Source organism: Echinops telfairi, unplaced genomic scaffold (genome assembly GCF_000313985.2).
Source record: "Echinops telfairi isolate 266 unplaced genomic scaffold, ASM31398v2 ScPeMD7_2010;HRSCAF=2546, whole genome shotgun sequence".
Taxonomy (NCBI): Eukaryota; Metazoa; Chordata; class Mammalia; order Afrosoricida; family Tenrecidae; genus Echinops; species Echinops telfairi.
In genome coordinates, this window is record NW_022105908.1 from 6,909,835 (window position 1) to 6,923,829 (window position 13,995).

The 13,995-nt window shown below is 46.5% G+C and overlaps 1 protein-coding gene across 1 annotated transcript; it reads left to right on the forward strand.

The window, feature by feature from the left end:
• Nucleotides 1–12,660, forward strand: CENPV (centromere protein V; the record flags this gene model as incomplete). Its single annotated transcript, XM_013006301.2, has 5 exons — nucleotides 1–167; nucleotides 2,647–2,745; nucleotides 4,307–4,376; nucleotides 9,637–9,751; nucleotides 12,280–12,660. Coding segments are annotated over 5 exons (576 nt in total), but the record flags the coding sequence as incomplete, so codon positions are not given.
• Nucleotides 12,661–13,995: the final 1,335 nt, after the last annotated feature.

Consider the following 13,995-nt stretch of genomic DNA (forward strand, 5'->3'; position numbering starts at 1 on the left):
CCGCCGCCGGAGCCGGCCTTGCTCTCGCCGCCGCCCCCCCCTCCGCCGCCCCCGGCGACCCCGGCGGCCGCGCTGGACCTGGGCGACCAGAGGGAGCGCTGGGAGACGTTCCAGAAGCGGCAGCGCCTCACCTGTGAGGGCGCCGCCAAGCTGCTGCTGGACACCTTGTGAGTGCGGGGGACCCCGGCCGCGGCGGGTCTCCTGGCCCGCGGGTTCCCCCCAAGTTCTGTTCCCCGCCGGCTGGAGCGCATCCCCCCGCCCGCGCCCGGGGTCCGTTCGCAATTCCAACGGCTGCGCGGGGGACGTGCGCGTCGCGTCGAAAGTGGGGTTCATCCTAAAGACTGGGGGCCGCTGCCCCGGAGCGGGCTGAGGGGAGCTGGCAGCGGGCGCGGGCGGCCCGGGACACAAAAGAGCCGTGTGGGGAGGCCCGTCGCGCTGCAGACAGTGCCTCTCGGCGTGCAGCACAAAGGGTGCTGGGTGCTAGGCCTTCCCCCGGCGGGAAACGAAGATCAATAAATACGCTTTATCTCCTTTTTGATATCAGCACAAGCTTTTTTGTTTTCGTTTGTTTTTCCGGGGTGGAGCAAATAGGAAAGGTAGGACCTACGTAGAGAGAGAGGCTATAATGGTTTTGAACCCTTGGAAAGGAGAGACCCCTTTATTTTTCCCTGAAGAGGGAGCAGGGGTTGGGGCGAGGTTTATTGCTCTGGGAGAGAACGAGGTAGATCTGCTTTGGATGTAGAAGAGCGGGTGGGTTCCCCAGTGTTTTACAGGTGCTGGTCCAGGGTCTCAGGCTCCACTAGTTCTGCTTCTGAAGATCCTCCAGCTGCTTAGAAGTCTACTGAGTTTTAGAAGGTGTCCACGATATTCTTCTGAATTAGCTCTTGACTCGGGCAAAGGCGGCCCCCCCCCCACTAAATGTGACAGCATTTGGGTCCCTGCCCTGTAGATTAATTGTGTCACACACAGACACCTTAATAATATATCTAAATGTCCATTATTTTATGTATTGAAAAGAACAGTCAAAACATAGGTGGGGGGAACCTCTCACAATTGCAGAACAACCTGAGAATGGACATCTTTACTTTTGAACAAAAATGTTTCATTGCCCTTGTCCAGAAGAAAATCTCTTAAATTGGGATGAGTCTTCTCGGAGATAGAAACATTTGGTTTTCCTGTGTGCTTGACTTTTTGCTTTTATCATATTGGAATTTAGGCCGATCATTTTAGATTCATCAGACACCTGCTAGATAGAGGGAACAGAAAGATCCTCAGAAGTGTAAAACTCAAGTTTAAGGTAAAAATTACTTTCAAATCAATCCAGGGTCCTAACATGAGATTTTAAGATGTTGACATAACAAGATGAGGTATTTCTCACTTGTCATATTGGCATGAATATGCACTCATTTTTTAAGTCATAATCCACTAAATGAACGTATACATAAAACATATCGCACCATATCTTGTCGGGCTGCCTTTGGCAAGGTTAGCACTTTGAACCCAGTAGGCGTTCTTTGGAAGAAGGAAGAGGCTTTGTGCTCCTAGAAATCTTTACAGCCTCAGTAACCCAAAGGGGCAGTTATCTGTTCTATAGGGTCACTGCGAGTCATGAATGACTCAATGGCAGTTTGGTTGGTATACATAAAGGGTTTAAAAAATTATTATTGTATGTGTGCAGTGTACAGTTCATTGAAACCCCAAACAAAACAACCTGCTACCATCAAGTCAGTTCCAAAATTCACTGCCATCAAGTTGAGAGTGATTCTGACTCATAGGTACCCTATAGCACAGAGGAGAAGTGCTCCAATGGGTTTCGGAGGCTACAGAAAACCTCATCTTTCTCCCTTGGTGTGGCTGGTGAATTTGAACTACTGAATTTGTAGTCAGCAGCCCAAGATATCCAGGACTCCAATATAGTCAACCAGGATACAGGGTTTCCAAGGCTTTGTATATCTTACAGAAGCAAACAGCCTCATCCTTCTCCCATGGATGGATAAGGTGCTGGGTTTGAATGCTCACCTTGAGCTCCTAAGGTAGACTTCCAGTTATGATTAAATGTCATGTATATGAAAATATGCTAGAGAGTAATGCAGTAAAATCATAAGAACCCTGGTTCCTTTCTCTGAAGATTTTTTCCTAAACCACCAGACTCAGCCAGGTACTCTGTCTTACCTTTTCATAGCAGTTTTACCAGGCCTACCACAGCCACAATTAGTTATCATCTGGGAAATTTGTTTGGTGGCTATTCAAGGTTGGTAAGAGCAGGGCTGGTGTGTATTGCCTGCCTCATAGACATTCTCACTCATTAGACAGTGTTTGGGTAGTGGGATTAGGACACGTCCTCCCTCACCAGCACATTTGCCAGATGTTTGCAATGCTTTATTTTGTGACTTAAGAAAATTTTAAAAGTGGAAAGGCAAGAGCTCACAGAGGAAGGCATTGAATCTTTTCTTTTTGAAAATTAGCAGTCCTTCCGTAAAAGCAGAAATGCATCTGGTTGTCATGTATTTATTTTTTTTAAAAAGCTTCTCGTAGCTTGCTTCTTCCAACAGCGGTACGCGAGAACAGCGAGAACTTGAGCTGTGAAACAAAGGCCCCTGCCAGACTTCTCAGCACGCGTGTCTTTGTGGGTTGTGTCTCCTGCAGTGAGTACCAGGGCCTGGTGAAGCACGCCGGCGGTTGCCACTGTGGAGCAGTGCGCTTTGAGGTCTGGGCCTCGGCCGACCTGCACATCTTTGACTGCAAGTGAGTATTTTCTCCTGCCAACTTGGATTTTGAGTTAAAACGGAATGCTTCAAAATAACCAGCCGTGTTACGATAGCATAGCCAAAACAACTTTGGCCTTGAGTTAATAATTGCTGAAGCCCGGTCATGGGTACATAAGGGTTCATTGTTCTTTCTTTTTCGAAAAAAGTGGGGGCGGGGAGAGCACTCCAATAACGGAGCCTGCTGTGCATGTGCTTGTGTACATGTGCTCGTGTACATGTGAGTGAGAGAGCTGGCAGGGAGGGAGCAAGCCCCAGCACTGCTCCAGCTGACACAATCGCGGCCTCCAGGCTTGGGCTGAGGCTGCTGCTGGGCGGATGGGGAGGTCTGGCTGAGAACTGGACAGGAGCTCAGAGTGGGAGAAGGTAGCATGCACCCCGCCTCTGTGTTGCCCGTGCTCTCAGCCCTCTCCTTTGTTCTTCAAGATCAGGCAGATGGTATTGCACCCATCTGTGGAGGGCTTGCCTCTTGCTACCTTCCCGTCATTGCCGTAGAACAAAGGCAACAGGTCCTGACTTCTGAAACAGGAGTTGGCGTAGAATTAATTGTTCCACCATAGCCAGTCTGAATTATATAGGAATAATGAATAAACACCATGAAATGATTCAAATGGAGAAGTGACAACAGATTCTAGTTTGGGGGAAAAAGCATCTTGGAATAATTTGTTAAAAGACTCTGAAATAGAATTTGAAAAGAGGAACCCCTTCCCCCAAACCAAACCCATTGCAGGTTGACTCTGACTCATGTGACCCGTTCGTTAGGACAGTCAGTCGGTTCCCTCATGCTTCCAAGGCTGTAACTCCTTCCGGAAACAGACCGCTTCACCTTTCTTTCATGGAGCGCCTGGGAGATTTGAACCACCAGCCTTTGTTAACAGCCTGATACTTAACTCACTGCGTCACCAGGGTTCCTTGAAAAGAGGAACTTGGCTGTGATTTCGAGAACCTGTTCTGCTTGGGGGTAGGCTTTCTAGAGATGAAGAGAGAAGTTTAGATTTCTCTGTTCATTTTTGGTGTGGATATCTAAAAGGCATGCGGGAGCCCTCGTGGTCTAGTGGTTATGTGTAGGGCTGCTAACTGTAAGACCAGCCGTTTGAAACCACCTGCCACTCCAAGGGAGAAAGACACGGCTTTCTATCCTCATAAAGAGTTAAACAGCCTCAGAAACTCCCAGGGGCCGTCCTCCATTGCCCTTCAGGGTCGCTGTGAGCCACACTGAATTCAGTGGCAGTGAGTTTGGTTTGGGTTTGGATCTAAGAGGCATGAGAGGAGCAGTGACTGAAATTTGTTTTTGGAGCATCTCGGGTTGGGTTCAATGTTGCTGCCCCTTTTTCCTGGTTTTCAGCAGCCTCAACAGCTGGCCTGGAGAGCCATGGGCTCGTCTGCACTCAAGGGAGTAGAGGGGCTTCAGGCACCGGTTCACCTACCAAAGTTCCCTCTTCCCTGGCGGGTGCTGAAAGGGCTTCAGGGCTGGGTCCCTTGGGCACAAGGCAATGCAAATGGCTATCATTCACGATCTGGAATTCTCTGTCTCTTTGTAGCTGCAGCATTTGCAAGAAGAAGCAGAATAGACATTTCATTGTCCCAGCTTCTCGCTTCAAGCTCCTGAAGGTTAGTGTTTCCGGGTTAAAGTGTGCAGGCACCTAAGTGTGAGGCTCCGTGGGCCCTGGATTGCTGCTCTCAGTACAGGGTGGGGACAGGATTGGATGCATGTTTGATATTATCAAAACATTTTAAAAGAGAATAAAATCACCCAAATGTTATCAACCAAAGGTAACTACTGTTAATATTTTGGTATGTGGATGTATAGATTATTTTCTACACAGATGAATACATTTAACCATCTAATACATTTTTATTAAAGTAAGAGTTTACCATTTTTCCTATTTTTATAACCTACTTTCATCATTTCTCAATGAAAAAGCATTTAAATATTTTTAAACTTTAATTTTATTGTTTTGGGGATAAATTTCTAGCTGATAAATATATAGTGAAGTCATTCTACTCCTTCAGCCACCCAGTTTCCTTCCCTCTCAGTCAGTTTACATCTTGTATCATCATTTCTGTTTCTGCATGCCTCACTTATCAGTGATCTCATTATCTGACTCTCACATTTATGACATCAGTAAAAATCTGTCCAACGATTATATACATTAATGACATGCAGCGGTTGTGAGGGTGTGAGGTGAGAATAAAACTGGCTACAATAGCTAAGGTTTTTTTTTTTAATTTAGTAAATCATTTTATTGGGGGGCTCTTACATGTTTTATAACAATCATACATCCATTATATCAAGCAGACATGTACAATTCTTGACATCGACATTTCTAAATATTATCTTTCTTCTTGAGCCCTTTGATATCTTACACCGCCCATTCTTACACCTGCTATTCTGGCATTTATCCCCTTGAGGAGGATTATTCTGCCATCATTGCTATCTCTTCCGCCTTTCTCTTCCTTCCCTTCTCCTACCCTCCTGGAATCACTACTTCCATTACAGTTTCTGAGGAGAGTTGTCTATCCTGGGTTCCATATATTGAAAACTCTTGTCCGTGCCACTTTATGTACACTGGGCTAGTGGGATTTGTGAAGTAGGACTGAGATCATAATCGTGGGGGGAGGAAGGATTAAAGAGCTAGAGGAGTGTTGTGTGTTTCATTGGTGATAAACTGACCCCTGAATGTATTTTCCCTTCTGTGCAGCCCCTCTGCGTGGGAATGCCCAATAAACCACAGATGGGCTCTGGGTCTCTACTTTGACCCTTCTCCATCACCTCGATGAGATTGTTTATTTTTGAACTTCTGATGCCTGTTCCCATCAGCATTCATGATCACATAGGCTGGTGTGCTTCTTCCGTGTGGGCTTTGTTGTTAACCTGTTAGATGGCTACTTGTTTGGCTTCAAGCTTTTAAGACCCCAGACACAATATCTTTTCATAGCTGGGGACCATCTGCTTTCTTCCCCACATGTGCTTATGTCCCCAGTTTGTCTTCAGTGATCGTGTCGGGGCAGTGAGCATTGCCCAGTGCACATTATTAGAACAAAGTGTTCTATTTGTTGAGGGAAGACTTACGTGAAGCCATAGAGTCTGTCCATTACCTCAGTGTATTGCCATATAAATATATGTACATAGTCCAATACCCCTATTTTTATGCTTTAATATATTTACATATGTACACGTCTATGTTTATACCTCTATAAATGGTTTTGCTTTCTGGGTCTTTATTTCCTTTTACCTTCCTCTTGTGCCACTGTCATGCTCACCCTTCATTTGCCTCTCAGTAGTTCCTCTCGACCAGGTTATGGCTGCTCCAACTCCACCAGGAACTCTACACCCCCCTTGAATGGCTAAGGTTTTGTGTCAGCTAGGCTGGACCTTTATTCTCCGTAGTGTGACATGTAATTTGGCGGTTGATGTAACTATCCTCTATTTTGTGAGCTTTTGTGATCATCCTCAATTTCCCCACAATGTTGATTTGTTTGTTTGCTAATTACAACCTGGTCTTTGGAACCTAACCCTGTTGATAAGTGAGGAATGTCGTTGTTAGGTACCCTTGAATTGGTTCCAGGCCCAGCCCCATCGTGACCCAAAGCACAGCAGAACGAAACCCTGCCCGGTCCTGCTCCGCCCTCACATTCGTTCACTGTGCCTGAGCCTATTGTTCCGCACTGGGTCAGTCCATCTTGTTGACGGCCTTCCTCTCTTTCGCCGCCCTTCCACTTCACCAAGCATGAGTCCTTCTCTGGGGACTAGTATCTCCTGACAACGTGTCCAAAGTATGTAAGATGAAGTCTTGCCATCGTTTCCTCTAGAAAGCACTTTGGCTGTACTTCTTCCAAGACGGATCGTCTTGTCCTTTTAGCAGTCCATGGTAATTTCAGTACTCCTCTGCAGCACCACAAGTCCAATGCATTGTTGCTGCTTTTTTAATCATTTTCTTAGGGGCTCATACAGCTCTTATCACCATCCATAGATCAAGCACATTTGTACATTTGTTCCAGTCATCAATTTCAAAACATTTTCTTTCTACTTGGGCCCTTGGTATCAGCTCCTTATTTTTTCCCCTCCCCCCTCCACCTTTCCTCCCATATGAACCCTTGATAATGTATACATTATTATTATTTTTTCATGTCTTAACTGACCGATGTTTTCCTTCACCCACTTTTCTGTTTTCTGTCCCCCTGGGAGGGGGTTTTATGTAGATCCTTGTGATCGGTTCCCAGCATCGCTGCTGCTTTGGGTGATTGTAGCTGCAGCATATTTTGTTATACGAATGTACCATAGCACATTCCTATTTTAGGACATCTAGGTAGAGTCCAATTTTTTTCCAGTTATATATAACACTGTATTGAATATCTTCGGTAATTGAGAAATTATTTCTTTAGAGTCATTTCTCTTAGAAATAAAATCTTTGGATCAAAGAATACATACTTAAAAAAAAAAGACTTTGGTAAATGCCATTGCTGATGTGTGTCAGGGTGAGGCTTGAATGCCATCCTTTGTTCCCATCCCTGCCTTGCAGCCTGACAGAACTATATCCCTCCAGCAGTCATTTGGTCTGTCTCTTCTACGAGATTGTGAGTGCCTCCAAGGGAAGCGTCACATTTCGATGTTCGACCCAGCTCCCGGAATTGTCAGGCTTGGTACTGAGTACTGAGTGGGCACCCAAGTGAGAGTCTGCAAGGAAGGACTAACAAAATGATGCCTGTGTGAGTCCTGGTATTTCTGAGCTAATCCCACATGTTCAGTTAATTTACCTCCTCTTTGTCTGCACCTTGATTTTTGGGACATGTCAGTTGTGTGGTGTGGGGTGCCTGGTGAGGGAGTTAGGGAAAGTGGGCAGCATTTCTTTCTTGTACACACAGAGGAGGGCAGTATGCTGTCCTGCCTGTTGGAGGCTGTGGTCCCAGTTCAGCTTTGCTCCTACGTACTCATGAAAGATTGTTCATGAAAACATCACAGCACAGTCTTTGGTCTCCAAACTGATGTTGCATTTCTCCTCCCCACCCCTTCTCCTGGGCCTATCAGCACACATTTCTGGTGTTCTAGAGCATTCTCTTTCTCAGCCCCAGAACATTGAAGAGGCAATTTTCTGTTTGCTCTTTAAAAATTAAGCTCAAAACTTTTACTTGTTCAGGAAGTAATTGTGGGCCCCTGGGTGACATGAGGAGCCTGGTGGCATAAGGCATAATGGTTATGTGTTGGGCTGCTAACTTGAAGGTCTGCAGTTTGAAACCACCAGCTGCTCCATGGGAGAAAGAGAACGCTCTCTACTGTAGCCAAGAGTTACAGTCTCAGAAACCCACAGGGGAAGTTCCCTCCTGCCCAGTAGGGTCGCTCTGAGGCAGCATTGACTTGATGGCAGTGAGTTTGTTTCTTTGGTGGTGTGAACAGTTGACGCTTTTGGCTTTTAACTGAATGTCTGGAGGCTTCGAGTCCAATCGGAGGCCCCTCGAAAGAAAGCCGTGCTGATCCACTTCTCAAAAATCAGCCACCAGATAGATACCCTTTGGAGCAGAGTTCTGCTGACACACTGAAGTTGTCATGTGTCAGTCTACTGGACAGCAACTGGCAGCTGTCTGGCCGTCACTGTTCCAGGTGCTGAAGTACAGCAGCCAACATGACTGGCCCGGTTATTGTGCTCCTGGCACGTACATGCTTCTGAGGGGGATAATAGTTACCTAAATAAGAAGGAAAAAAACCCAAGAGTCTAGGTACTGTATAGAGAATCCAAATAATGGCTGTGTGATTAAAAAAACTAGCTGGCTGGCTACTTCAGATTGGCCAGCGAAGGTCTGTGTGGTGTTCCGATCTGAATGATGAAGACTGTCGATATGGACAGGCTTCAGACAAAGGGCGTGTGCTGGTGAGGGCCAGTGTAACGGACGCAAGCAGCATGAGCTTAGAATGTTTGAGGAGCTAAAACTGGCCCTTGTGGGTGGGTGAGGAAGGCCTGGTAGCGTAGTAGGTTACATGTTAGGCTGCTAACCCAGAGGTGAGTGGTTTGAAGGATGAGGTCGTCTGCTTCCTAAAGCTTTACAGCCTCAGAAAAACTATGGGGCAGTTTTACTCTGTCCTGTAGGGTCCTTATGAGTTGGAATCAACTCAAAGGCAGTGTTTTGTTTTGTTGGGAGTGGGTGAGAGTAGACTAAGGTAGGCAAGACCAGATCAGAAAATCAGCTTCATTCTATAGAGGTTCGTAAGCAGGGTGGGAACAAGACCCGATTCAACTTTGACTTAGACTACTGTGTAGAGATTGTCGGGAGGGAACTGGAGACAGGCTGTTAGAAGGTTGTCATGATAGACTAGGGACTGGATGATGGGAGCTTGGATTAGGATGGTAGTCATGGAGATGGAAAAAAAATAGATCATTGGAACAGGTCTTAGAGAACAGTAGTTCTCAAACATTAGTGTGGTCACTCCCACCACAGATCACTCGGTCTCACTCCTGGTTCCACAGGTCTTAATTGGGGGTCCAAGAATGTGCGTTTCTAACAAATTCTCATAGGAACCCTGGTGGCCCAGTGATGAAGTGATCAATTGCTAACCAGAAGACTGGTAACTTGGACCTACCAGGCCTTGGACAGTGACATTTGGAGACATGGAGAGCCAGCACCTAGGGTGGGCTGTATTCCATTTAGGCCCCGGGAGGCATCCATTTTCACTGCCTGACCCCAAGAGTGTGTGCTGTCTTGCCATGGGTCAAGGAAAGTTGTTCTGTTATAGTTGATCTCAGGGAAGTCATGAGGTGTTCCCGGTAAGAATGACTTTTCTCTAGACAGTGTAACCGTACTCAAAGGAGGATGACTCTGCCACGTTAAGCCATCGTAAGACTCTTAGTAAAAAGTGCATTTGTCTGTTTTCATGTAGGGAACCGAGAGCATGACCACATACACGTTCAATACGCACAAAGCCCAGCACACCTTCTGTAAGAGATGCGGTGTCCAGAGTTTCTACACTCCCCGCTCCAACCCTGGAGGCTATGGTAAGTCTTCGCGTGGGGCACAGAGCAGCTCTGCTACTGCTCTGGGTGAAAGATGCTGGTTGGCAGGACGAGGACAGACGGGTGGCAAGCCTACTGCTTAGCTGGACGTTCCACATGCATGCTGTGGGTTCCCACGTTGAGAGGAACAGGACTCCGCAGCTGGCGGAATAGAAGAGGGGCTCTGGTCAAACTTGGCTCTTTGGTGAAGCCTATGTTGCAGAACAGCCGGTCCTGATTCTTGTTGGTGTTACGGGAGCCACATGTGGCTGTGGGTGATAGTGTGATCATGAGGTGTCGATGGGATCAGATAGCAGGCATCAAAGACCCAGAACAAAAAATCATATGAATGTGAAGGAGGGGGAGCACAGAGTGGAGACCCAAAGCCCATCTATAGACAATTGGAGAGCCCCTTACAAGAAGGGTCACAAGGAAGAGACGAGCCAGTCAGGGTGCAGTATAGCACTGATGAAACATAACATTCCTCTAGTTCAGGGGTCTTCAAACTACAGCCTGCGGGCCACATGCAGCCTGCTGAGGACATGTATCTGGCTCGCCGGGTGTTTTTGCCCTGTTTTGTTTTTTGCTTCAAATTAAGATATGTGCACTGTACATAGGAATTTATTCATAGTTGTTTTTTTTAACTATAGTCTGGCCCTCCAACGGTCTGAGGGACAGTGAACTGGCCCTGTTTAAAAAGTTTGAGGACCCCTGCTCTAGTTCTTTAATGTTTCCCGCCCAGCCCCCACTATCATGACCCCAATTCTACCTTAAAAATCCGGCTAGACCAGAGCCTGTACACTGGTACAGATAAGAGCTCTCAATGCAAGGAATTCAAGACAGATAAACCTCTCAGGATTAATTATGAGAGTAGCGATACTAGGAGGGTAAGGGAAGGGGGGGTGGGGAGTAAGGGGGAACCGATCACAATGATCGACATATAACCCCCTTCCAGAGGGACGGACAACAGAAAAGTGGGTGAAGGGAGACAGCGGTCAGTATAAGACATGAAAAAAATAATTTATAAATTATCTAGGCTTCCAATTCTACCTTACAAATCTGGCTAGACCAGAGGATGTACACTGGTACAGATAAGAGCAGGAAACACAGGGAATCTAGGGCGAATGATCCCTTCAGGACCAGTGGTGAGAGTGGTGATTCCAGGAGGGTGGAGGGAGAGTGGGGTGGAATGGGGGAGCCGATTACAAGGATCTACATATAACCTCCTCCCTGGGGGATGGACAACAGAAAACCAGGTGAAGGGAGACGTCAGACAGTGTAAGATATGACAAAACAATACTAATTTATAAATTATCAAGGGTTCCTGAGGGAGGAGGGAGCGGAGCGGGAGGGGAAAAAATGAGGAGCTGACACCAAGGGCTCAAGTAGAAAACAAATGTTTGAGAATGATGATGGCAGCAAATGTACAAATGCGTTTGACACGATGGATGGATAAGTGAATTGTGTGTGATAAGAGTTGTACGAGCCCCCAATAAAATGATTTAAAAAAATAATAAAAGAGACATACCATCACAGAGAGCCGTAGACCTGAGGTCAGGGGAACAAAGGCGAGAATTTGGATGTGCTCCTAACATGACTTCACTGTGAAGTTGCTCACTTCCTGGGGACTTTTCCTTTTTGATGATTCTGGTTTTCAATACAGTTGAAGAGATATGGCAAATGGGGGGAAAATTACCAAGGGTTTATGCGGGAGAGTGGGGGAGGGAGGGGAAAAATGAGGAGCTGATACCAAGGGCTCAATTAGAAAGGAAATGTTTTGAGAATGATGATGGCAACGTATGTACACATGTGCTTAACATGATGGATGTATGGATTGTGATAAGAGCTGTACGAGCCCCCAATAAAAAGATTTCTTAAAAAAAGTGTAGAGAACAATGCTACGTTATAAGCCTGCATTTGAAAAAATAAAACACAAACAATGCTTAGACAGCTGTTCAGAATTTCTCTGTGAACTGAGTGGAACCAGGGGCTGAAGCTGTTCTGAGGAAGCCTGTCCCCTGCGCCTTCAGGGCTGTGGTCCCCGCAGGTCGACTGGTGGGGAGGGTGTGCCGTCACCTCTGCCCTTCGCTGCCCCATTTCTTTCGCTGCTTGTGTTTCGTCATCTGCCTACCTCGTGGTCCAGGAAAAGGCTATGAAAAACAATCAAATCCTGTACAAAATAAGGAGGGAGGTGTTTGATTCTCAGAAAGTTATCTATGTAAACATAGAAATTGTTATTTATCTAACTCACAGCCTGTGAATTCTTCAGACTGCCAGTCAGATTGCACTTGCCTTGAACCTGATGTTGTACGCCTACTACTCCCTACTGCTCCATCGCAGCTTGCCCCGCCTTGGCCATCCTTGGCGCACGAAGTCTGGTCTTTCTCTGATAGATGACAGGAAGCCAGCAAGCTTAAGTTGTAAGCTATGGCGTATCCTGAGATGTAGTTGAAGGGCGACTGTAGTTGACAGCTTGTCTGCAAGCTCCCAGAGCTGATGGTCTCACTCACACTTGGGCCTCCTCTCTCTAGGAATCGCTCCACATTGCCTGGACGAGGGCACTGTGCGGAGCATGGTCATCGAGGAGTTCAATGGCAGTGACTGGGAGAAAGCCGTGAAGGAGCACAAAACCATCAAGAACATGTCTAAAGAGTGAACAGCTTTCTGAGTCTCACTTCCCGAAAAGGAGGAGTGCTTGGGGCTGGCAACTCCGCCGCCCTGCTGCACTGCAGAGGTGCTCGTGAAAGTGGCTGACCGAGACTGGCTCCATCTCTGCCGTTTGCTCTGACTCCCAGTTCCTTTAGGCAGCTCTGTCCTTCCTTCGCCCAAATTTTGATGTAGCCTAGTTGACACCCTCTGTCTCTTCTCAACTTTTGTGTGATCTTTTAGAAATAAATATTTTTAACATTAAACCTCTTGGCACTTTGATTTTGTTTCTGAGGTGAATCAATTCATAGTAAATATTAACTGATGAGCATTACGAGGGAACATCAGGAGGGAGAGAGAAGACACAAGGAGAGTTTTTTAAAAAATCTCAGCTTTTGAATGATTATAACCCACGTGGTTGTGAAAACCACGAGCACTCGGAGGTCAGAGGGGAGAAGAAGCCCTGAAGAGGGTATAATTCGAGTTAAATTTTTTTAACTTTCAGTATCTCATTGCAACTTTTAATGAGGAACCTACACAGCAAAGCCTAGCCCCATGCCGCCATGTGTACTCAGTGTTCAGCGACAGGAGTTGCCGCCCCCTTGTGGCCCCGCGGCTCATTGCTTCACTCCCATTGGGTAGCTTAGGGTCACTTCTCCCCCTGCTCCTCTGTGCAGATGCATTGCCATCGAGTGATTCTCACAGGGACGCTAGAGGCAGAACAGACCTGCCACTTTGGGTTTCTGAGACTTTTTAGGGGAGTAGAAAGCCTCATCTTTCTCCCATCAAGCGCCTGGTGGTTTCAACCTGCGTCTGACCTTGCTGTTAGCAGCCCCACCCTTAACTCACTGTCCCTCTAGGGCTCCCTCGGATTTCTTAGAGTATAAGCTCCCAAAATGAATTGGCCTACTGCCCCTTTTCAGGAAAAAAAGTTACTCAGCACCCCCCTGACAATGGAGACCTTTTCTACTCGAGCTACACTCCATAGTCAGTGTGGGAATCTGCTTCAGCAGCTCCCCTGGATTGTCCCAGCACCCTCCCCTCAGGGGTCATATTGCCCACTTTGCAAACACTCTTGTTAGAATAACTTGTCCATGTTTGTCATACAGATGTTTCTTTAAAAAGAGTTCAGTACTCAAGGATGACATCCCTTGTGAAGGGAACTTACTATTTAGTTAACAGGTGACTTCAGAGTAACTTTCACAAAACCCGCCTTTCCTTACCAAATGCATAATGATAAGCATGATAATTGTTCTTTATTTTCGGACGACTCATCGACTAATCATTTGTAAGACAACCTCTCACTCCAAACTCATTGCTCTAGTCAATTCCAACTCTCAGCCACCCAGACACGAAAAAGTGAAGAACAGAGAGGTGATAAAGATGGTGAATTCCTGAGTTTGCTTGACTTGTTCTGTGTGATCACCCCCTTTTCAGAGGCATCAACAGCTGTCACGCTCAGGTTGGAAGGAACTGGGCAACCCCAGGGAATGGGATTTTCAGACCCAAAGCATCAGGGTTTTTTAAAAAAATCATTTTATTAGGGGCTCATACAACTCATCACAATCCATACATACATCAATTGTGTAAAGCACATTTGT